We start from the raw sequence: 25,958 nt of genomic DNA on the forward strand, positions 1-25,958 counted from the left end.
CCTCTCACTTCATTTTCCTTTCTCCCTGCCCTTCCAAATAAATTTGGTTATTGGTTTTTCTATTTCTGCAAAGTAAGTTGTTGGGATTTTAATTGGTATTGCATTGAATCTATAAATCAATTTGGGTAGAATTGACATCTTAACTATATTTAGTCTTCCAATCCATGAACACAGTATGCCCTTCCATTTATGTCTTCTGTGTTTCTTTTAGCAATTTTTTTTTTTGTGGTTTTCTATGTGTAGGTTTTTTGCATCCTTAGTTAAATTTATTCCTAAATATTTGATTACTTTGATTGCTATTAGAAATGTGTTCTTTTTCCTTGATTTCCTTCTCAGATTGCACATTACTAGTGTATAGAAACACTACTGATATTGGAATGTTGATCTTGTAACCTGTAACTTTGCTGTACTCATTTGTTAGGTCTAGTAGCTTTGCTATAGTTTTTATGGAATTTTTGACATATAGTATCATGTCATCTGTATACAGTGAAAGTTTTACTTCTTTCTTTACAATCTGGATGCCTTTCATTTCTTTTTCTTGTCTAATTGCTCTGGCTAGAACTTCAAACACAGTGTTGGATAACAGTGATGACAGTAGGCATCCTTGTCTTGTTCCTGGTCTTAGAGGAATTGCTTTTGGTCTTTTTGCATTGAGTCTGATGTTAGCTCTGTGTTTTTTGTTGTTGTTGTTGTTTGTTTGTTTTTTAATATATATATTCTGTTTATCATGTTGAGGGAGTCCATTCTATTCCTATTCTTTTAAGTGTTTTCATCAAGAAAGGATGTTGACTTTTTCCAAATACTTTTTCTGCATCAATTAAGATGATCATGTGGCTTTTCCTCTTTGACTTATTGATATGGTGTATTAATTACATTGATTTTCTTGTGTTGAAGCAGCTTTGCATACCTTGAATAAATCCCACTTGGTCATGATGTATAATTCTTTTAATATGGTGCTGGAATCTATTTGCAAGTTTTTTGTTGAGGATTTTTGCCTCTATATTTATTAAAGAGATTGGTCTGTAGTTTCTTTTCTTGAAGTATCTTTGTTTGGCTTTGCTCTTAGGGTGATGTTGGCTTTATAGAATGAGTTACATAGCTTTCCCTCCTCTTCAGTTTCTTTTTTGAAGCATTTGCACAGGATTGGTACTAATTCTTTCTTTCTTTTTTTCATTTTTAAACAATTTTATTTGCACATCATACAATCCAACCTAAGTAAATAGATATACCTTTGCCACCATAATCTATATGAAGACATTTCCTTTCTTTCCACATAGAATCCATACTCTTTCCCCATAATCACCCCTCCATTAAGTTTTGGCATAATGCTTTTGTTACGTTCAGTGGAAGCATATTACAGTGTAACTGCTGACTGTAGACCCTAGCTGGCATTGATTGTACCTTTTCCTGTATACCATCCATTTTCAACCCCTTGCAATTTTTTTTTACTTTAAAAATTTAATATAAAGAATTGTTAATCAGGTATTGGAAAGACATAAGCAATTCTAAAGTATTACAGAGATAATAAATGTAGGAAACGACTACCGACGTTTGGGCTGGGAGAACAAGGAAATGAGTTTGGTGTTATTAAAACCCAAAAGCTTGGATAAGGGACACATGGAGCTGGGAAAGAGAGGGCATCTACCAGCTGGTACTGGTAGGTATGCAGAAGCTTGATGAGGCTAGTTCTGGTATTGCAGAAAAAGCGTATTTAAGTCAGCTGCTCTTACAGGAAGTAGGGTGAGGAACTGTTGCTAGGGTGATGCTGAAAAAAACAGGAAGCAAAACAGAAAGGAACAAAGTTTCTTGCCACTCCTCTAAAATTCCAGTCTCCTTTTAGTGGCCCCTTTTGGGAAAGATTAACAGAAGTCTGGCTGGCAAAGGAAAAGGAGAAATATGATTTGCAAAGTTCCAGCCTCAGCATCATATAGCAGAGCATAGTAGGGTGAGTTTGAAGCTGAGGAATTATAGCTTAATAAACAACACTGTCGGTGTGTTGAGTTCCCAATATCATATCGCCTCATCTCTACTTACTTAAGCATGCAAGTTCTCAAAATAAGGACATTACCCTCTACAACAACAAAACCATTATCACACCTTAGAAAATTAGCAATAATCCCATAATATTGTCTAACAGTCCATATCCCAAGTTCTTCCAATCATCCCCAAATACCTTTTATTGCTCATTTTTGAACCAGCTTTTATACTTTCATAACATTAACATTTTGCAAATTCTGAATTGATTGTTTCCTTCTGTGCCATTTAACTATTTCCTCTATTGCATATACTTTCTTTTTTATTGACAAGTCTTTTTTTAAAATATTTTTATTGACAAGTCTTCACACACATACAGTCATACACAGTATATAATCACTGGCTCACAATATCATCACATAGTTCTGTTTTCATAACCATCATCATTTTTAGAACATTTGCATCACTTCAGCAAAAGAAATAAAGAGAAAAAAGAAAAAACTCATACATCCCATACCCTTTACCCCTTCCTCTCATTGACCACTAGTATTTCAATCTACCCAGTTTGTTTTACCCCTTATCCACCCCTTATTATTTATTTGTCCATATGTTTTTTATTCATCTCTCCATACCCTAGATAAAATGAGCATCAAACACAAGGTTTTCACAAGCACACAGCCATGTTGTAAAAACTGTACCGCTATACAATTATCTTCAAGAATCAAGGGTGGGTTCTGGAGCACAGCTCAACAATTTCAGGTACTTCCCTCCAGCCACTCCAACACATCATAAACTAAAAAGGGATATCTATATAATACATAAGGAATAACATCCAAGATAACCTCTTGACTCTGTTTGAAACCTCTCAGCCACTGAAATGTTATTTTGTCTCATTTCTCTCTCACCCCTTTTGGTCAAGAAGGTTTTCTCAACCCCGTGATGATGGGTCCTAGTTCATCCTGGGAATCCTGTCCCACATTGCCAGGGAGTTTACATCCCTGCGAATCATGTCCCATGTAGGAGGGAGGGCAATGAGTTCACCTGCTGAGTTGGCTTAGAGAGAAACCAGATCTGAGCAACAAAAGAGGTTCTCTGGGGGTGACTTTTAGGCATAATTATAAGTAGGTCTAGCCTATCCTTTGCCAAAATTTTCATAGGGGCAACCCCCAAGATCGAGGGCTCAGACTATTGATTTGGTTGTCCCCATTGCTCCTGAGAATATCAGGAATTCATCAAATGAGGAAGTTGAATATTTCTTCCTTTCTCCTCACTCCCCCCAAATGAACTTTTCAAATACTTCTTTATTCACTGTCCAAATTACTCTGGAATATATCCAGGCATCACACTAACCTGGACAAACCAGTAAGCTTTCATACCCTACTCAAGATTCCATGTACTTACAGTGTTCAACTAAACTGACCATACAAGTTAAATTAGATAATGTCCTACCCAACATAAATTTTGTACCAAATAAACATCTCTCCATTTGGTCTTACCCAGAAGCTGAAGTTTTAAAATATGGACAATGTCATCCTTTACCCTGTATTCTCATCTATCCCAGTCCTAGGCAGATCAGCTTCATTCATATCTCTAGTTGACGTTTGATCACTTTTTCAACTTTTTAAACAGTTCCTGTATTTGTAGTGCTAACTTTCATAGCTTCAGAGCTCTAACTCTGAGTCTCAGATATCACATAAATACCCGAAGTTTCTGGGAATGACCAGGCTATATACAAACAGCTCAGTATCTCAGAATTTAGAAATAACAGTTACAATTCCTGAATATATGACCGCTATAAGAGCTTACAATCTAGGACCCTTTACAATAGGCCCCAACCCGAAGTCACATGCTTGTGACTTCAGTTCACTGAGTTTTTACATTATAGTTAGTCCATATGAGTATGTCTTTTTGTTTCTGATATTTCATTCAACATACAGTCCTTAAGGTTCATTCACCTAGTTGCATGCCTCACAACTTCATTCCTTCTTGCTTCGATCAGTAGTCCATTGTATGTATACACCACAGTTCCCTCTCTTCCATTCCTCAGTCTTTGTACCTATAGGGCACTTCCATCCAATGTGAATCCCGCCATAAACAAATGTCCATTCGTGTCACCACACTCAGTTCCTCCAGGTATCTACTGAGCAACGGGTTGCAGGATCATATGTCAACCCCACCCTAGTCTCTTGTGGAACCACCACACTGCCCTCCAAGGGGCTGCACCTCTCTGTTTCCCTACCGATAGTGACTACGTACATCTTTTTGTCTGCATTTTCTCTAGCACTTGTTTTTCTCTGTTCATTTTCAAATAGTTTATTCATACATTATATAATCCAACCTAAGTAAATAGACATGCCTTTGCCACCATAATTTATATGAATACATTTCCTTTTCTTCCGCAAAGAATCCATACCCCTCCCCCATGACCCCTGCCTGCTGACATTTAGTTTTGGCATAATGCCTTTGTTACACTCATTGGAAGCATATAACAATATTACTGTTGACTATAGTCCCTAGTTTGCCCTGATTGTAGTTTTTCCTGTATACCATACATTTTTAACACTTTGCAATGTTGACATTCATTTGTTCTCCCTTATGCAAAAATGTTTTTTTATTTGTACATTTAATCACCATCATTATCCACTCTAGGCATTCCTAAGTTATACCATCTCAGTCTTTATCCTCTATATTTCCTTCTGGTTCCATACATGCCCCCAGCCCTTCTCTCTCAATCATACTCACATTCAGCTTCACTCAGTGTACTTATATTATTGTGCTACAATCAGGAAGTATTGTGCATTCCATTTCTGAATTTTTACAGTCAGTCCTGTTGCACAGTCTGTATTCCTTCAGCACCAAATTCCCAATCTCTACCCTATTTCTATCTCCTGCTAATCTATGTTCTTAACTTTAACTCTCATTAATATTAGTTCATATTAGTGAGACCATACAGTATTTGTCCTTTTGTTTATAGCTAATTTCACTCAGCATAATGTCCCCAAGTTTCATCCATGAGGATGAGTCATACTTCTTGACTTTATTCTGTCTTACAGCTGTGTAGGATTCCATCATATGTATATACCACAATTTGTTTAGCCACTGGTCCGTTGTTGGACATTTGGGCTATTTTCATCTTTTGATAATCGTAAATAGGGATGCTATAAACATCCATGTGTAAATGTCCATTTGTGTCCGTGGCATCAGTTCCTCTGAATACATACCTGGTAATGGGATTGCTGGATCATATGGCAATTCCATAATTAGCTTCCTGAGGAACTGCCAACTTGCCTTCCAGATTGGTCGTACCATTTTACATTCCCAACAATAATGGATGTGTGCCTCTTTCTCCACCTCCTCTCCAGCACTTGTTGTTTTCCGTTTTTTGTTTTTGTTTTTTTTTTTTATAATGGCCATTCTAGTGTGTGAGAGATGATCTCCACTGTGGTTTTGATTTGCATTTTCCTAACAGCTAGTGAAGTTGAGCAATTTTTCACGTGCCTTTTAGCTATTTGTATTTCCTTTTCTGAGAAGTGTCGGTTCATGTTTTTTTTTTTCATTTTTAAATTGAGTTATTTGTTGTTTGTTATGGAGTTGATGAATCTCTTAATATATTCTGCACACTAAACCCTTATCTGATATATGGTTTCCAAATATTGTCTCCCATTGTAGAGTTTGCCTTTTTACCTTCCTGACAAAGTTCTTTGATGCACAAAAGTGCTTAATTTTGAGGAGATCCCATTTATCTATTTCTTATGCTGTGGGTGTAAGGTCTAGGAAACTGCCTCCTAATACAAGATTTAGAAGATATTTCCCTGCATTTTCTTCTAAAAGTTTTATGGTCTTGGTGCTAATGTCTAGGTCTTTGATCCATTTTGAATTAATTTTTGTATAGGGCATGAGATATAGGTCCTCTTTCATTCTTTTGCATATGGATATCCAGTTCTCCAAACACCATTTATTGAAGAGACTGCTCTGTTCCAGGTGGGTTGGCTTGAGTGTCTTATCAAAGATCAACTGTCCATAGATGAGAGGGTCTATTTCTGAACACTCAATTTGATTCCATTGGTCAGTATGTCTATCTTTATGCCAGTACCATGCTGTTTTGACCACTGTAGCTTTGTAATATGCTTTAAAGTCAGGTAGTGTGAGACCTCCAACTTCATTTTTCTTTCTCAAGATATTTTTAGCTATTCAGGACTCCCTGCCCTTCCAAATAAATTCGGCTATTGGTTTTTCTATTTCAGCAAATTAAGTTGTTGGGATTTTAATTGGTATTGCATTGAAGCTATAAATCAATTTAGGTATAATTGACATCTTAACTATATTTAGTCTTCTAATACATGAACATGGCATGCCATTCCAGTTATTTAAGTTTTCCATCATTCCTTTTAGCAATTTCTTGTAGTTTTCTTTGTATAGGTCCTTAGTTAAATTTATTCCTAAATATTTGATTCCTTTGGTTGCTATTGGAAATGGAATTTTTTTCTTGACTTCTTCTTCAGATTGCTCGTCCCTAGTATATAGAAACACTATTGATTTTTGGGTGTTAATCTTGTATCCTGCCACTTTGCTGTACTCATTTATTAGCACTAATAGCTTTGCTGTAGATTTTTCAGAACTTTCGACATATAGTATCATGTCATCTGCGTACAGTGAGAGTTTTATTTCTTCCTTTACAATTTGGATGCCTTTTCTTTCTTTCTTTATCTTTTTTTTTTTTTTTTTTGGTCTAATTGGTCTAGCTAGAACTTCCAACACAATGTTGAATAACTGTAGTGACAATGGTCATCCTTGCCTTGTTCCTGGTCTTAGAGGAATTGCTTTTGGCTTTTCACATTGAGTATGATTTTAGCTCTCTCTCTCTCTCTCTATATATATATATATATGTATTCCATTTATCATGTTGAGGGAGTTCCCTTCTATTCCTATCCTTTGAAGTGCTTTCCACAAGAAAGGATGTTGAATTTTTCCAAATGCCTTTTCTGCATCAATTGAGATGATCTTGTGGTTTTTCCACTTTGATTTGTTGATATGGTGCATTACATTAATTGATTTTGTTATGTTGAACCAGCCTCTCATACCTGGAATAAATCCCACTTGGTCATGGTGTATAATTCTTTTAATGTGCTGCTGGATTTGATTTGCAAGAATTTTGTTGAGGATTTTTGCCTCTACATTTTATTAAAGAGATTGGTCTGTAATTTTCTTTTCTTGTAGCATCTTTGACTGGCTTTGGTAATAGTGTGATGGTGGCTTTATAGAATGCGTTAGGTAGCCTTCCCTCTTCAATTTTTTTTGAAGAGTTTGAGCAGGATTGGTACTAATTCTTTCTTGAATGCTTGGGTAGAATTCACATGTGACACCATTTGGTCCTGGACTTTTCTCTTTTGGGAGCTTCTTGATGACTGATTCACTCTCTTAACTTTTAAAAAAAAATTTTATTAATAAAACCAATCAACATACAATATGAATATTCTTTTTTCATTACATAGTTGCATATTCATCATCATGATCATTTCTTATAACATTTGCATCAATTCAGAAAAAGAAATAAAAAGAAAACAGAAAAAATTCATACATACCATACCTCTTACTCCTCCCTTTCTTTGATCACTAGTATTTCAATCTACTAAATTTATTTTAACATTTGTTCCCCCTATTATTTATTTATTTTTAATCCTTATGTTTTACTCATCTGGCCATAAGGTAGGTAAAAGAAACATCAGACACAAGGTTTTCACAATCACACAGTCATATTGTGAAAGCTATATCATTATACAATCATCTTTAAGAAACATGGCTACTGGAAAATCGCTCTACATTTTCAGGCAGTTCCCTCCAGCCTCTCTGTTATGCCTTACCTAAAAAGGTGATATTTATTTAATGTGTAAGAATAACCTCCAGGATAACCTCTTGACTCTATTTGGAATCTCTCCGCCATTGGCACTTTATCTGACTTCTCTATTCCCCCTTTCAGTCAAGAAGGTTTTCTCAATTCCTTGATGCTGAGTCCCAGCTCATTCTAGGATTTCTGTCCCACTTTGCCAGGAAGGTCCACACCTCTGGGAGTCATGTCTCATGTAGAGAGGGGGTGGGCAGTGAGTTTGCTTGTCATATTGGCTGAGAGAGAGAGAGAGGCCACATCTGAGCAACAAAAGAGGTTCTCTTGGGGGTGACTCTTAGGCCTAATTTTAAGTAGGCTTAGCCTATCCTTTGCAAGGTTAAATTCATATGAACAAACCCCAAGATTGGGGGTTCAACCTATTGCTTTGGTTGTCCCCACTGCTTGTGAGAATATCAAGAATTTTCCACTTGGGGAAGTTGAATTTTCCCCCTTTCTCACCATCCCCCCAAAGGGACTTTGCAAATACTTTTTTATTCACTGTTCAAATCCTTCTGGGATTTATCAAGGCATCACTCTGGACAAACCTACAAAATCTCATGTCCTTCCCACATAAGTTATATTAGGAAATGCACTAGTCAAAATATGTTTTGTACCAAATAAACATTTTTTGCTTTAGTCTCATACATAAGTTAAAGTTTTAAAATATTAATTACCATCTATTTTCAACACCCTGCATTATTGACATTCCTTTGTTCTTCCTCATGCAAAACATTTTTTAAATTTGTACTTTTAGTCACTATCATTATACACTCTAGATATTTCTAGATTATACCTCAGTCTTTATTGTATATCTTTCCTTCTGATTTTATTTGTGCCCCCAGGCCTCCTCCCTCTATCATTCTTACATTTAGCTTCATTCAGTGTTCTAACATTATTGTATTCCAGTTAGGTAGTATTGTGCTATCCATTTCTGAAGTTTTACAGTCAGTCCTGTTGCACAATCTGTATCCATTCAGTTCCAATTACCCAATATCTACCCTATTTCTATCTCCTGATGTCCTCTGTTCTTAACTGAAATTATCCAAGTTTATTCATTAATGTTAGTTCATATCAGTGAGACCATACAGTATTTGTCCTTTTGTTTCTGGCTAATCTTATTCAGCACAATGTCCTTAAGGTCCATCCATGTAGTTACATACTTCATAACTTTATTCTGTCTTACGGCTGCATAACAGTCCATCGTATGTATATACCACAGCTTGTTTAGCCACTCATCTGTTATGGACATTTGGGCTGTTTCCATCTCTTGGCAACTGTAAATAATGCTGCTATAAACATTGGTGTGCAAATGTCCATTTGTGTCTTTGCCCTCATGTCCTCTGAGTAGATACCTAGCAATGGTATTGCCAGGTTATATGGCAGTTCTATACTTAGCTTCCTGAGGAACTGCCAAACTGCCTTCCACAGCAGTTGTAGCATTTGACATTCCCACCAACAATGGATAAGTGTGCCTCTTTCTCCACATCCTCTCCAGCACTTGTAGTTTTCTGTTTTATTGATAATGGCCATTCTGGTGCAGATGAGATGATATCTCATTGTGGCTTTGATTTACATTTCCCTAATAGCCAGGAAAGTTGAGCATCTCTTCATGTGCCTTTTGGCCATTTGTATTTCCTCTTCTGAGAAGTGTCTGTTCAAGTCTTTTGTCCATTTTGTAATTGGGTTGTCTGTCTTTTTGTTGTTGAGTTGAACAATCTCTTTATATATTCTGGATACTAGACCTTTATTTGATACATTATTCCAAATATTGTCTCCCATTGTGTAGCCTGTCTTTTTACTTTCTTGATGAAGTTCTTTGAGGTGCAAAAGTGTTTAATTTTGATGAGTTCCCATTTATTTATTTATTTCTTCAATGCTCATGCTTTGGGTGTAAGGTCTAGGAAACCGCCTCCTATTATAAGATTTATAAGATATTTCCCTACATTTTCTTCTAACAGTTTTATGGTCTTAGATTTAATGTTTAGGTCTTTAATCCATTTTGAGTTAATTTTTGTATAGGGTGTGATATGGATCCTCTTTCATTCTTTTGCACGTGGATATCCAGTTCTCTAGGCACCATTTTTTGGAGAGACTGTTCTGTCCCAGGTGAGTTGGTTTGACTGCCTTATCAAAGATCAACTGTCCATAGATGAGAGGGTCTATATCTGAACACTCTATTTGATTCCATTGGTCAGTATATCTATCTTTATGTCAGTACCATGCTGTTTTGACTACTATAGCTTCATAATACACCTTAAATTCAAGTAGCATGAGACCTCTGACTTCATTTTTCTTTTTCAGGATACTTTTAGCTGTTCAGGTCACCCTGCCCTTCCAGATAAATTTGGTTATTGGTTTTTCTATTTCTGAAAAGTAAGTTTTTGGGATTTTAATTGGTATTGCATTGAATGTGTAAATCAATTTAGGTAGAATTGACATCTTAACTATATTTAGTCTTCCAATCTATGAACACAGTATGCCCTTCCATTTATTTAGGTCTTCTGTGATTCCTTTTAACAATTTCTTATAGTTTTCTTTGTATGGGTCTTTTGTCTCTTTAGTTAAATTTATTCCTAAATATTTAATTCTTTTGGTTGCAATTGTAAATGGAATTTTTTTCATGACTTCCCCCTCAGATTGTTCATTACTAGTGTATAGAAACACTACAGATTTTTGAGTGTTGATCTTGTAGCCTGACACTTTGCTGTACTCATTTATTAGTGCTAGCAGTTTTGCTGTGGATTTTTTGGGGTTGTTGGCATATAATATCATATCATCTGCAAACAGTGAGAGTTTTACTTCTTCCTTTCAATTTTGATGCCTTGTATTTCTTTTTCTTGTCTAATTGCTCTGGCTAGAACTTCCAACACAATGTTGAATAACAGTGGTGATAGCGGACATCCTTGTCTTGTTCCTGATCTTAGGGGGAAAGTTTTCAATTTTCCCCCATTGAGGATGATGTTAGCTGTGGGTTTTTCATATATTCCCTTTATCATGTTGAGGAAGTTCCCTTCTATTCTTATCCTTTGAAGTGCTTTCAACAGGGAAGGATGTTGAGTTTTGTCAAACGACTTTTCTGCATCAATCGAGATGATCATGTGTTCTTTCTGCTTTGATTTGTCGACATGGTGCATTACATTAACTGATTTTCTTATGTTGAACCATCCTTGCATATCTGGGATGAATCCTACTTGGTCACAGTGTATAATTCTTTTAATATGCTGTTGGATTCAATTTGCAATAATTTTGTTGAGGATTTTTGCATCTATATTCATAAGAAAGACTGGTCTGTAGTTTTCTTTTTTTGTAATGTCTGGCTTTGGTATGAGGGTGATGTTGGCTTCATAGACTGGGTTAGGTAGCTTTCCCTCCTTGATTTTTTTGAAGAATTTGAGCAGGATTGGTATTAATTCTTTCTGTAATGATTGGTAGAATTCACATGTGAAATCATCTGGTCCTGGACCTTTCTTTTTGGGGAGCTTCTTAATGAGTGATTCAATTTCTTTACTTGTGATTGGTTTGTTGAGGTCATCTATTTCTTCTTGAGTCAATGTTGGTTGTTCATGCCTTTCTAGGAAGTTGTCCATTTCATCTACATTGTCGAGTTTATTAGCCTAAAGTTGTTCATAGAATCCTGTCATTACTTCCTTTATTTCTGTGGGGTCAGTGATTATGTCTCCTCTTCCATTTCAGATTTTATTTATTTTATTTACTTATTTATTTATCTTCTTCTTTTTGTCATCCTCACTAAGGGTCCATCAATCTTATTGATTTTCTCATAGAACCAACTTCTGGTTTTGTTGATTTTCTCGATTGTTTTCATGTTCTTAATTTCATTTATTTCTGCTCTAATCTTCATTATTTTTTTCCTTTTGCTTGCTTTGGGGTTAGTTTGCTGTTCTTTCTCTAGTTCTTCCAAGTGGCAGTTAATTCCTTGATTTTTGCTCTTCCTTTTTGATATAGGCATTTAGGGCAATAAATTTCCCTCTTAGCACTGACTTTGCTGCTCCCATAAATTTTGATATGTCATGTTTTCATTTCATTTGCCTTGAGGTATTTACTGATTTCTCTTGTAATTTCTTCCTTGACCCACTGGTTGTTTAAGAGTGTGTTGTTGAGCCTCCATATATTTGTGAATTTTCTGGCAATCTGCCTATTATTGATTTCCAACTTCATTCTTTTATGATCTGAGAAAGTGTTTTGTATGATTTCAATCTTTTTAAATTTATTGACACTTGCTTTGTGACCCAGCATATGGTCCATCTTTGAGAATAATCCATGAGCACTTGAGAAAAAATGTATATTCTGCTGTTGTGGGGTGTAATGGTCTATAAATGTCTGTTAAGTCTAGTTCATTTATTGTATTATTCAAATTCTCCGTTTTTTTTATTGATCCTCTGTCTAGATGTTCTGTCCATTGATGAGAGTGGGGAATTGAAGTCTCCAACTATTATGATATGGTATGTGTCTGTTTCTCTTTTCAGTGTTTGCCTCATGTACTTTGGAGCATTCTGGCTCGGTGCATTAACATTTAAGATTATTATGTCTTCTTGTTGAATTGTTCCTTTTGTTAATACATAGTGTCCTTCTTTGTCTCTTTAAACTGTTTTACATTTGAAGTCTAATTTGTTGGATATAGCATAGCTACTCCTGCTCTTTCCTGAGCAGTTATTTGCATGAAATATCTTTCAGTCTCTACTTTTGATTGGTTTGTTGATGCTGTCTATTTCTTCTCGAGTCAATGTTCATTGTTTATGCCTTTCTAGGAAGTTGTCCATTTCATCTATGTTGTCTAGTTTCTTAGCATATAGTTGCTCACATTAAACTCTCATTACGTCCTTTATCTCTGTGTGGTCAGTGGTTATTTCCCACTTCCATTTCTGATTTTATTGATTTGCATCCTCTCTTTTTTTATTTTGTCAGCCTAGCTAAGGGTCCATCAATATTTTTCCTCAAATAACCAACTTCTGGTTTTGTTGATTTTTTCTATTATTTTCATAGACTCAATTTCATTTACTTCTGCTCTAATCCTCATTATTTCTTTCCTTCTGTTTGCTCTGAGGTTAGTTTGCTGTTCTTTCTCTAGTTCTTCCAAGTGAACAATTTATTCCTCGATCTTTGCTCTTTCTTCTTTTTTAATATGGTCATTTAGGGCAATAATTTTCCCTCTCAGCACTGCTTTTGCTGCACCCCATAAATTTTTTTTTTCTTTTTTCTTTTTTTTTACATGGGCAGGCACCGGGAATCAAACCCAGGTCCTCTGGCATGGCAGGCAAGCGTCCTTGCCTGCTGAGCCATCATGGCCCGCCCACCCCATAAATTTTGATATGCTGTGTTTTCATTTTCATTTGCCTCAGGATATTTACTGATTTTTCTGGTAATTTCTTTCTTGACCCACTGGTTATTTAAGAGTGTGTTGTTTTAGCCTCCATATATTTGTGAATTTTCCAGCCCTGTCACAATTTTCCTGCCTGTCATTGATTTCCAACTTCCATTATGATCTGAGAAAGTGTTTTGCATAATTTTAATCTCTTTAAATTTATTGAGACTTGCTTTGTGACCCAACATATGGTTTATCCTTGCGAATGATGCATGAGCACATGAGAAAAATGTGTATCCTGCTGTTGTGGGGTGAAATGTCCTGTAAATGACTGTTAAGTCTAGTTCATTTATCATATTATTCACAATCTCTGTTTCCTTATTGATCCTCTGTCTAGTTGTTGTTTCCGTTGATGAGTGTTCTAAATACACCAGCCTCTTGACCAGAATCCTTTCAGAAAGAACCGTTGCCTCTTCTTGGTGGTGCCTTGCTTGGGCTGTGTAGGGCATATTTAATTAAGGGTACAGGGCCTGCTTCGGCCTTTCCTTCAGTCATCCTAGCTGAAGGTTAAGAAATCAAGTTTTGGATCCCCCGCCTCATCCAGTGCCTCCTTACCAGTTGGCTCCTACCTTTCCTCAGATACTCCAAGGCAAATTTACTGCCTATACCTCCCTCTCTAGATGCTTTGCTGAGGCTGACCCCATAATTATAGCTCCAGGCCTCTGTGGGTGCATTGTTCAACAGAAAACCAAACGCCTTTAAGGCCAAAAGTTGCTAGGAACGTGTGGGTCAGTTTGAGAGGCTGGTGAGCCCTCGAATTAGTAGTAGGGTCTCGGAACTGGTTGAACTCTGGTTAGGTCAGCTGGGGTGGTGGGAGTCTCCTGAGTTGGAGGGAGCTGAGCCACGGAACCCGCCTGGAGTTCAGTTAGGCCTAGGAGGGCTGAGCGGGTTGAAGATCCCTGGAAGGCCTACAGGGCCCTAGAAGGACTCTGTGGGCTTGGGCATCGCTGGAAACGGCCAATTTTCCTGTGCCTAAATGATTATCTAAGGTTCCATTAGGTTGGGTGCTTCCAGGGATCTGAGGCTGAGCTGAAGGACTTCTCAGGGTACACTGAGGCTTAGGGGAGCTGAATGGGCGGCGGTCCCTGAAGAGACCAACTTGAGGAGAATAATGGATGCCCAAGGCCTCAACGGCCTATGGTCCCAGGAGGGAGGGGGAGTCTGAGGTTGGCCTTGGGGTCGATAAAGTCCGGGCCAATGGCAAGTCGGACGACCCCAAGGGTGCGCCCCGGCCCTGCCCGGGGCTAAAAGGCTGTGCCGGGTGAGGCCGGGGGCTGGGGTGGGGGCGGGGTGTCGGCCGGGACGGCGGCGCAGGCTGCGGACACCGGGATTCCTGCTGGCTCCTCGGGCCGAGCCAGCCTCGGATGCCGTGAGCCTCTCCTATCGCCAGCGCCAGAACACCGAGGCCCGGAGCCCTGCCCGCCGCTACCGCCGGGGAGGGAACCGGCGTCGCTGTGCTGCTGCCGCGGTCTCCGCCAGGCCGCGCCCCGCCCCTCCCGCCGCCGCCGCCGCCGCCGCCGCCGTCGCCGCTGCCGCTCCCCGGTGAGGCTCGCGCTCGAGCTGCGGCGCCGGCTCCCGACGCCTGGGCCTCGGGCCCGGCCCCTCCCGCGCCTCCCGGGCGATGAGAAGCTGCTTCTGCGTGAGACGGAGCCGGGACCCGCCGCTACCGCAGCCGCCGCCGCCCCAGCGGGGAACAGTTAAGTGAGGCCCGGGACTGGCGGAGCGCCGCGGAGGCTCGGCCAAGCCGGCCCTGCTGCCCGGGCGCACGGGCGGGCGGGCGCGGGCCGCAGGCCGAGGGGCGGGGAGGGCGGGAGGAGCCGGGCCGCGCCGAGGCCTGCGGGCTCCGTGCCCGGCCTGCCGCGGGGACAGGCCCAGGCGGCCTCTGCCCAACCCAAGCCCCGCGGTCCGGTTCTTGGCCTTGCGGCGGGGCAGGCGGGAGGGCGCCCAGGGACCCGAGTGCAAGCAGCGCCCCCAGGGCAGGGGCAGGTGAGGGAACTCTGAGAGCCACCCACCTGTGTGAGAGGTGAAGCTGCTCACCTGTTCCAAGGCCTCTGCAGCCACCTGGGCCTCAGATTGGGGGGTACCTATTTGACCCCCTTGACCCGGGGTCGATCTCTTGGTCACGTGGGGGCTCAGACCAGCGTGCATCTGACCCTCTGGCATCATCTGGACGGTGGCCTCTTCTGTAACCTGGCCGCAGTAGATAGGACACCGAAACTCTAGCGCACCTGTCTGCAAGGTGAAATGCCTGGCCTGGGCACCTGAGGTCCAGAGTACGCATCCAAGAAGGAAGGTGGGCATATTGATAAGCACTTTACAGCAACTCCAGCCCAATCGAGATACCAGGCATTGGGGCAAGAGCTGTGGCGGAGGGCCAGGGGACAGAATGGCAGTGTGCCCAGAGCAAACCCTCAGAGAGAAGAAACACAAGTGAAGAAGGTAGACCCCTGAGCATCTTTGTCTTCTTTGTTACCAACATACAGATGTTCCTAAGTTACCCTCCTTTCTCACCATTAAAGATGTGATTTCTGTTCCCTGCTTCTCAATAGCCTCTTCAATAGGGCATAGAAGACCACAGGAGGACAAAAAGCAAATGGTTATTATTTCTTCTCTGCTGCCCCTCACCCACCACCCAAGAACCAGCCACTCAAATTCTTGCCACAAAAGCAGACAGCAGGCCGGTTCCTCTTTAGGGGGCCTTTGTCTCTAGTGGTTCCTTCTCAACATAATCTCATTGTACATTTTTCGACAGCTGGCTGGATCTCATCTCATTTTAACAAGACTAGAAAATCTTATCAGCTGCACCAGAGAAGCCTTGGGAAAGTTGGGAGATAAGCTCTGTGGTAACCTAGAGTAACTGAAAAAACCCAATGTACTTGGAAGGTTAGTTACAGGAGAGGGTGGCCACCTTTCTTGTTCGCCAGAAATCACACAGGATATTTTGAGATATTGTGCCACACTCAGAATATTTAAATGAGGTCTCTGAGAAATGGGTACTCTGCTAGGACCTGGGCACCAGGACCCGGGCACCAGGACCAAGTGAAGTTGTTGGCATAGCAGTTAATGATTCATTTGAGTCCAGAAGCATCTTCTCTAATCCACATTTTTCATTCTTTCTTTCTAGCTTGTGCTCTTTGGAGCCACTGGCCACACTCCTGATTAACACTAAAGGGATTTTTTTTCCTTGCCCTACTTTCATCCCAGTGGTGGGCTTTCCCCACTTCTAGCTGGAATATTGTACAGTGGTTAAGTGGAAGGGTTTTAGAATTAGACCTCAGTTCACGTCCTGGCTTTTCAACTTACTGTGCTCTCTTGGGCAAATTGGTTAACTTTTCTGAGCCTCGGTTTTTTCATCTGTAAAGTGGTACTGATGATGATGATGCCTTAAAATCTCACAGGATTGTGGTAAGAAGTAAATGAAATACTGCAAGCTTAAAGCCTACTGTATAGCAAGTGGTCCATAAAGGTTGGTGATTATTATTAAGGGTGTGTTAACTGATTAATCAGAAGAGTACCTTTGTGTTTCTTTTTCAAGCACATTTCTGTTTGCGGTAATTAGCTCTTACCAGAGAAACTAGAATGTGATGCTATATTAGAAAGAACTCTGGGCTTAGATTCAAGGATTTGAGTTCGAATCTCAGTTTACCTCCTGGTTATCACGTGACCCTGGACAAGTCATGGAACTCATCTGAGCACAAATATCCTGATTTGTAAGAGTGGCTTAAGAATAAAACCCAGAAGGTAGTTGGGAAAACTGAATGATATAATGTATGTAACTGCATTTCATACTGCCATGGGTAGAGATATTCATTAAATTTAAGTGGGATCTAGTGGCACATCTTAGTTTTGTGAGTCTGATGCTTATACATGTGGTAGGATGTGGTTCTATAAGAAAAAGAACACAGGAGTATGTTACTTTTGCATATTTTCCAAATCACACTTGAACACATTGCTGGAGCCACATCTAGGGCCTTACAAGGAGGGACCCTGATGCTTAAGCTCCATAAATTTCATGACATGTCTGCTACTGATGGGATCAGAATCCAAATGGCATAGGCCTCTCTGCCGTAGCAGGATGAAGTGCTCAGTGCTTCATTCTCAAAGGGTGATGTCCTTGCCACACTAGAAAGTATTGATGGCATTGGAGTAAAGCATGGAAAATGCTAACAGTGCTCTTTTGATGATGAAGATAACAAATGACTACATGGCTGATGTGCTTTGTCTGAGAACACTGTATTTAGTTGGCTGCAGTTGAGTTGTACAAGCTGGGCTGTGCAAGGGGAGGCCTGGGTTCCTTGACTATACTGCCTCTCCTTAAGTTGCTTTCCCTCCCTGAGGCCCTGGCTTTCCATGGTCTTTAGCTCTCTGGGCTCCCCTTGGGGATTTTGGTTTCTCTGCTTGTCTGTGTTTGCAGTGAGGTTGCTGATGTCAGATCTCCTCTCTCCATCTGCTTGGGAGGCAGAGCCACTGTATGGTGTGCTTGACATTACATGTCTTGTTGGGGGCATCCTATGAGCATGTGTTTGGCTTATTTGACACACTTCTGGTGAGATGAGGAGCTTGTCCAGGCTGAAATGTGAGAGGCCCTTGGGCCTGGAGCTCAGGGGCCACACATAGGAACTTTGCAGTCACTCTTCTCTCAGGACTGCAAGGGCCATCTTGTTGGGCTTGTGACTAGAATCATCACAAATGCCTTCTCTGTGTGTGTGTGTGTGTGTGTGTGTGTGTGTGTTTAAACATGCTGGCATGTTGGATACTGGCTCATCAGAGTAGAATGTTCAGATTCTTTAGAAGATAAATACATGAATTTTAATGAGCCTGGAGTGTTCATTAGAATGTAGGTTCCAGGACTTGGTATCTAGATCTTAGAATCAGAATCTCTGCAGAAGGGACCCTGAAACTTAAGTGCATGTCTAGCAAACAACTTGAGTTGTACTTATACTTAGTGAAACTTGAGAACCACAGTTGTAGATTCTTTATACACATTATAACCTTGTGAAAAAGTATTATCTATTATTCCTGTTTTAAGGTGTGGAAACTCAGGCCCAGTTTAGTTAACTTGCTTGGGGTCACACAGCCATGAATATGTGTTAAAGCTGGGATTGAATCTCAGGTTCCTCTGACCCCAAAGCCCCATCTATTCTTCTACTTTCTTCCACTTCCCCCACTGCACTAATGGCTTAAGGAGGCCCCATGGACTCAGGAGGAAGTGGTGTTGGTTTGAGAGAGCATTCAGCTACAGAAGAGGAAATGTGAATGAATTACCCAAGAATCTCTTCCTCAGGCCACTGGGTGCTCCTTCCTGTAGATAAACATTGTTGCTTAGACCTTAGAAGTAGCAAAGAACTGCACATTGGTTTTGGGTTTAGTTTGGTTAGTTAGTTTGTTTAAAAATTTCATAAGCTTGTTTAAGAGCCCATCTGCTACTCATAGTTACCTGAAAAGCCTGTATTTTCACACCACTGTGCCTTGGTTGATGCTGTGTCTGCTGCCTGCAAGGCTTTCATCCTCTTCAACCCTCCATCTTTCAGGGATTCCTGTGCAAGTATAGCTTCTTCTCTCCTGTGCCCTTGGCTCACCAGGCAGAAGGAATTATGCCCTCATTTGTATTTCGCTTCTTTGTATTTCTTTCAGGCTACTTCCTCCAGTCAGAGAACTCCTTGGTCAGGGAATCAAATTTTGTTAGTTGCTGTGTCACTCAGTAGAGTGGTGCTTAGCCTTGGCTTTGCATTTACCCCATCCCAACCCCAACCCAAACCAATTAAATTAGGACCTGGGAGGTTGGGAATGGGGCCACAGTAGTTTTCAAAAATCTCTCTAGGGCATTTTTCTGTGGAGCCAGCCCTGGGACCCACTAGCCTATGTTAGGTCTTCATCTAGCGTGGTTGAGCTGAGTCACATCCACTTCTGAAACTGTAAGAAGGGCTGCAGTCCTGTCTCTATTCTCCTGCAGATGGCTCATGCCTAGGATTGTGGTGTTTGTCCTGAGTGGGGCAATTGGCGATTTCAGCATGGGACTCTCACTGGAAGGGCCTGACAGGTCTGCTGTCACTATTGCCCCTGCCGCTTTGTGTGTCTGCCCTAATCCAGTTGAAATTTGGGCAGTTTTGAGGGTAAGATAGGGACTCCATCCTTCTATCTATCCATCATCAATTTATTGGGTACCCACTCTGAACTAGGCACTATGGTGGACATAAAACCTCTGATGAACCCATATTCTGCTAGGGCAAGTATGTTACAACTTTCTGAGAAGCAAGGCTGTGTGAGTGTATGTACACATGTGCATCTCTTAAGACCATGTGCATGGATGATACCAGGGTTCTGGGTGATAGTGCCCATTTGGCTGGTCCTTTGGGAAGGTTTAGTGGGAATGGGAAATGGGACCAAGGTTTTGAGTGGTGGAGTGGGTGTCTGTAGGGAAGGACCTGGTTGCTTTTGGCTGACCTGTGACAAGGATGGGGAGGTTGTGGGAGTTGTTCTGAGGCTAGTGCTTGGGCTTCCATGGATCTGAGTGAAGTGATAAGCAATTACACAGGCCCCCATGTATGAACTATGATTGGAAGGAAAGACATCCCCAGTGGCTCCCTTCTTCAGGTCTCCATCCTAAGATGAGGATTTATTCTTTTAACAACTAATGATTATTAGAGCATTTACTACCTGCAAGGAACAATTGCTTCTGGCTCTCCTTATACCTCAGGGTAAATGTTCTGGTTTTACATGCTAGGCACCAAGAAATTAAATGACCAGTTAAGATACCCACTGAACAAGTAGTGGAGCTGGAACTAGAACCTAGGTCTCTTTGATTCCCACACTCCCTCCACTATACCATTCAGCTTCCCTGTGGCTGTTCTCCAGGGAAGATTACCTGCAGGTTCATTCATTCATTCATTCGTTCATTTATCAAGTACTTAACCAGTACCAACTGTCCTATATTCAGAGATTGGACTGTGGACCAGCTGTTTCAGCAGTTTCTTGGGTCCCCTTGCAAACCTACTGAATCAGCATCTCTGGTGGGGGAGTGCTTCCAGGTGACTCTTCTGCATGCTAAAGTGTGAGAACTGCTCCAGAATGTAAGACTTCCCATTTTCATCATTGCTATACTCTCAATGCTCAGCACAAATGCTTTCCATACACATTTGTTGACCAACTGTTATGTGCCAAGTCTGTTAGTTACTGGAAGTGTAGGAGAATGCTTTAGGGCTAGGATGACAAGGTTAGCGGAATTTGAGGTATCAGTGGGACATGTGGATAATGATAGCCAACAGAGCACTAGAAAGACACCTCTGAGGTCTCAGAAGAAAAGTCCAGGCTATGAAGGTATTTTGGAAGTCATTAGCACATAGGTAGTGTGATTAGTTGACCAAATATATGAAAATAAACTCATATGAAGTGATGGTGGTGGTATATGCCTGGCTCACCTGAAGCCAGGTCTCAGGTAAGGGTGTTCTGATGATTCTAGTCTGTGGGCACATTCTGGTATTGAAAAAGGCATAGGGCATTTGTACTCTGCACACACTGTGCCCATCAAGGCAAGGGTGTGACTCCTCTTACAAACCTCAGTGAACATTTTTGAAGCCTCCTGGAATTGGTTTCATTTGTAGGGCATCTTGGTCCCAGATGTGGCATTTACCTTCTTGGGGTCCTCCTTTTTCCTATTCTCCAAGGGACAACATGACACACCCAGGCAACACCTGATGGGAGTGGGCAGGGACAGCCTTCATTCATGGGAGTTGTGGGGCTCATATGTATATTGGAGAATGTGCCTTCCTCGTGCAAGGTTCCGTGGTTTGTGTTGGCAGGCAGGGCCCAGTAAGAGGCAGGGCTTTGGCCAAGGCACTGCTGTTGAATTTGATCCTGGATTTATTTTTAGAGAATGAATTTTGAGATTGGGTACTGCCCTGTATAGGCTCCAAAATCTGAACTGTAGGCCTGTTTCACATGGTTTACAAAAAAATCTATGTTTTATAATATGATGGTTAATATAAATATGAGTATAGGTCAGATTGAGTTGATCCCTTTATATGCCAGAAACTTCTATTAGGAGAAGCAGACCTTTACTGGGCAAAAAGGAAGTACTTGCAATTATTAGTTCCCTAGCTGGAAAATTCTTTGTGATTTAAGAGAGTTTAGAAAAATATTTGCTTTAGTTCCCCAGTATCTTTGTGGCCTTCCCAGCTGCCTGTGACCTGATGCCACTTGACCATACCAATAGCAGATTGTCAGTGATTTGGACTTTGACAGATCACCAGGTAATCTGTCCAGACCAAAGTACAGGAGATGTTGGGAAGTTATTTTGAATTTCCACAGTGGACACCTTTTAGCCTGGGCACAGTCCCCAATGGGTGGCCTGAGAATCAGCTGGCACTGGTACACTTAGGCGCTACATGGACCCTGCCCTTAGCTCGCAACCTTTGTGAGCTAGTAGTTCCAGGCCTTAATGCATGGAGGTGGCCCAGATTGTGTGGGTGTTTGTGTTTGGGTATGAATTGGTGAAGCCTAGCCGCGGGCTCCCTCATGTGGGGACGGACAGGGCAGTGTCCTTCATCTCCTGCTTTTGATTTGTCATCAGAAAGGTGCCAGTAATCTTGGGGCACCAGAGTGGGACACAAATTCCTATAGGCTATCGCTGCCACTTGGAGACAGACAGAGAACTACTCCATGATGGCTAGAGGAGTTTTCAGTGGCAATGCTGCTCTTGTTTGTGCTCATTCCCATGATGAGTGAAATATTTATTCCCTTTACTTTCCCAGCCGCACAAGCTAGTAGGTGTGGGCAGACAAGTTTGTGCTTCTTCTGTAGGGACTTAATTAAACCACTGGTTTTGTCATTTCAATTATAGTAGTCCAGTTTAGCCTGCCCCTCCTTACTGCTTTGAAATTACTCTTCTCAAAAGTTGTGTGCAAGTCATGTCTTCAACCCTGGCGGACAGTGCTGGCACTGCTTCTGAGTCTGCCTCCTTGCCGCTGCAGGGAGGCAGAAATGCCGTTCCTGCTGCCCGCTGTGCTTTCTTTGAAGGCAGCCCTCCCTGCCTCCTGCAGATTTGGGCCCCTGAAATCACTTTAAACTCCTCAGCCTGCACCCCGCCACACCAAAGGGCCTCAGTGGAGAGAGGTTCAAGCATTGTTAGTTGAATTTTGATTTCAGTATAGAAGTTGATAAAACGAGATAAACCCCAGGCTCACTAGGACCGTGGAAATTAAACAGAGATGATATCAAAGTTCCCCTGAGTTTTCAACTGTGATAGAGTAGCTTAGTTTTTACCCATACTGGGGCAGGGAGGCAGGCCTTTGATTCTGAAACAATGTTCAACATCAGTTAAACCCAGCACTGCTGATTTTTAGGGATTAAGCACACTGTTGTCATAATTCTTTGATCAGATACAAGGGAGCAGTGTACTGTCTGTATAAAGGGGCTTTATAGTTAAAGTTCACTTCTCTGTGAACCTGGGATGACAGCTTCAGTGAGGTGCTGCAGTGCTGGGAGCTGGGGCCTCCTGAAGCATGCTGTGTGCAGCATTGTAGGCAAGAGCAGGAGGCAGACTTTCCCCTACCCAGCATTGTTTTATGGTAGCAGGCATGGTGGGAAAAAATCCTCCTGACTTGGTGAGTGGGCTTCACGTAAACCTTCTGCATCTTGCCCTATACACACACATGTGCACACATGCCCATGCTCACACAGACATACGTGTATACACATTTTCCTGCCTTGGGGAGGAACCCAATCAGGGCAGCTGTAGGGATGGGCTGCCCTGAGCAAGGCTCTGCAGCCCCTTGCCTTGGAAATGATCTATAAGGGACTGGACTTGCACTTGGGGGAAGATTTTGATGGGAACTGGAAAGAGGTAACTTGTGAGGTTAAACTGGGTCGGCAGCACCAGTCACTTTCACTACCACACTCCCCATGCCCAAGAGTAGACATGACTTCCAGGTGCTACCACCCCTTCGTTCCTTATCGACATTTAGTGAGAACTGACTTGATTTCAGTTTGGCTCAATCCTCCAGTTCTGAAAAATCTCAGTATCTGTTATTTTGTTTTCCAAATACTGGGTTAACTTTTGGCTTTCCTTGTTGAGACCCTCTCTGCAGCCATAGCTGGGATGGTAGAAGTTTCCCCAAAGTAAGTGCTCTCCCCTCTGGGTTGACCCTATGACTTTCACTTGGTAATGGAGCCCCTTTGTACTGTCGATCCTGCTTGCACCATGTAATAGATCAACCTATTCCCTCCTGTACAGCACTCAGATCTCCCTCATTAGGTCTAAATTTACTTCCATCCTACAGAAACATGGCTTTAGCTCATTTTTATTGTTGTAAATTATTTATGAGAGAAATGTTGAGTCCTGAAACTGAGGTGTGAGGAAAATTAATCCCATGTTACTTTTATCTTTCTGTACTTTTCTCCCCCTTGCTTGACTTATTGGGTTATTGCTAGACACAGAAGAGCTTCGGCATTTTGAAATATAATTAGTGTTGAAACTGCTTTCTTGAATGGCTGGGATATTGGCCTCTCTCCACCTAGGGTAAAAGAAAGTGACCAGACTGGAAAAGAAGATTGGAGATTCCATTTGGCTCTGCTGTCTGCCAAACTGTGTGGCATCTGAACTTGCTTTTGTCTCCTGTAGAATGGGAATAAACGACATACCAATCTCCCAGATTTGATGTGAGCATCAATTGAGATGTTGCGTGTGAAGACTTTTTGAGAATTGTAAGGGGTGGTACAAGTGCAGTGTATTAGTGTGTTTTGTGTGCAGGTAGGATTTTGAGATGGTGCTGGATGAGGAACTGCTGAAGATGAACTCAGGAGCTGCAAAAGGTACTTGGCATTTTAGTCCAGTCTTGCCTCTTACCAGACAAGTTAATGTTGCTCTTGAACACCCTGCTCCCTTCCCCCTCTCCTGTCAGATTTGCTCGCACAGGCTCGCATTAATGGCCTCTTCTTCCCCCTTGGAGAAGCCTATCCCGTGACCCTGGGCAGCCGAGTACTCAATGATGCCATCCCTTCTGGCTCGAAGCTCCACACAGCCCGGAAAATGCGAAATGCTAGTTAATAAATGGCCTTTTGTTAGGAAAGTCAATTGAAGTGATGGTAGAGATGCTGTTAAAAGTAATTTGCAGTCAGAAAATATGTAATTCAGGGCAAGCTTCTTTGAGTGATTGCCTCTGCCATGGATATCTTGGGCATTTCTCATTAAAAGCTTCCTTTGCTGGTGGTGGTGCTTCCTCCATCGTGGAGTTGGAGCTGCAGCCCTGCACAGTGAGAAGTCATTTGTCTATATTTCACAAAGACTGCTTTGATCCCCAGGGTATGGTGACTGGGGGTGGGGGTGGGAAGGAAAGGAAAAGGCGTGCATCTGAAATGCTCTGTGCTAACGCTCTGCTTGTCTGGCTCCATCCGGCAGCCTGGGCTCTGACCACGCACAGGCCTGCCGGCTAGCTCCTTTGTCTGCCTCAGCTGGGAGGCAGCTGCAGCCATCTTGAAATCTGCTTCTGGGCTGCCTTCTCTGGTGCATTGTGGGAGCAGCATCGTTTCCTTAGTGAATTTACCCTGCTGCAGTTGACATCAGCAGGCTTCAGAGCAGAAAGAACTGATTGTCATCATTACCTCGTGGAGGGTATTGTGATCTGAGGACATGAATGTACCAGCAAATAAAATATTTCTTCTTTCTTCCCATGCTTATCTACCTCCCTACTGCCCTCTGTTCCCTTCTTCTTTTCCTCCTTCCTTTTCTGAGAAGGATAGAGGCAGTACTGTCTTAGAAAAAAGAAAAGACCCACCTCACATGTTCTTTATTAAATTCACAGCATGATATTTTAGCACTGGCAGAATTCATACATTCTGTTAATGAGTTTTTAATTGGAAAGCATTTTGGGAACCAATGACAGGTACCAATATTTGCAAACTGCCACAATATTATTTTCATGTTACCAATAATATGGGAATTTTCACATGAAGATACTTTTAAATAATGCTTGCTTTGGATTGGGCATGTGCTGATATTTAATTCAAAGTCATCTTTATTTAGGGCATGCATGCATATTCAGTCAGTGCATATACTTTACACCTACTGTGTGTAAGAATTACTGGGTCCTGCTCTTTCCACAATTAAGCCTGCCTGGTAAAATGAAATTTGAAAATAGAAAATGATGCAGGGATGTAAGGTGGTATCTTACCACCTGCCATGGCCTTCTAGAAGTTTAGTTTCAGTAGAATTAAGTAAAGCATAACTTGGTTTAACTTTTGTCATAAGTAAAAGTAGATAGTGCTTTGGGCAGGCCACGGTGGCTCAGCAGGCAGAATTCTTACCTGCCATGCCACAGACCCGGGTTCGATTCCCAGTGCCTGCCCATGTAAAAGAAAAAAAAAAGTAGATAGTGCTGCTGGTGCCAGGCGCTCCCTAAGCTTGATGGGTCCTTGGCTTCATTGCATTGACAAATATGTTTATGGAGCCTTTTGTGGGTTCCGGGGGATAATGACTACATGGATGACTGTGTACAGCGTTTTGATTCTTCCTATTTATGATGCTGTGGTCATTTATTAGTGACTTCGGCCTTTTCTGATTGTATACTGGGAAGTAAGAATAGTCCTCCTGCCTGCCTACTTAGGAAGGATATTTGGTTTGCTTTTGAAGCAGTGACCAGCCTTGAGAAGTCCGGCAGACTTCAAGTCACTGGAATTTAACTGTGGCAGAAGAGGGTGGAATTTAACTTGTTTTTTTTTCACTCC

General features: G+C 41.6%; 1 protein-coding gene across 7 annotated transcripts in view; it reads left to right on the plus strand.

Annotated features, from left to right (window-relative positions):
• Nucleotides 1–14,798: 14,798 nt before the first annotated feature.
• MVB12B (multivesicular body subunit 12B) overlaps nt 14,799–25,958 on the plus strand; it is a 223,483-nt gene continuing 212,323 nt past the window's right edge. For 5 of the 7 annotated variants that reach the window (XR_013169342.1, XM_077145095.1, XM_077145102.1 and 2 more), the window contains exon 1: nt 14,802–14,934. Coding sequence is in view for 6 of the 7 variants with exons in the window: in XM_077145095.1 (XP_077001210.1) it covers nt 14,860–14,934 (75 nt within the window). In the remaining variant the exon portion in view is untranslated. Of the gene's footprint in view, nt 14,935–25,958 lie in introns of all 7 variants that reach the window. The other 2 variants (XM_077145119.1, XM_077145112.1) reach the window with 2 other exon arrangements.

Source organism: Tamandua tetradactyla, chromosome 2 (assembly GCF_023851605.1).
Source record: "Tamandua tetradactyla isolate mTamTet1 chromosome 2, mTamTet1.pri, whole genome shotgun sequence".
NCBI lineage: Eukaryota > Metazoa > Chordata > Mammalia > Pilosa > Myrmecophagidae > Tamandua > Tamandua tetradactyla.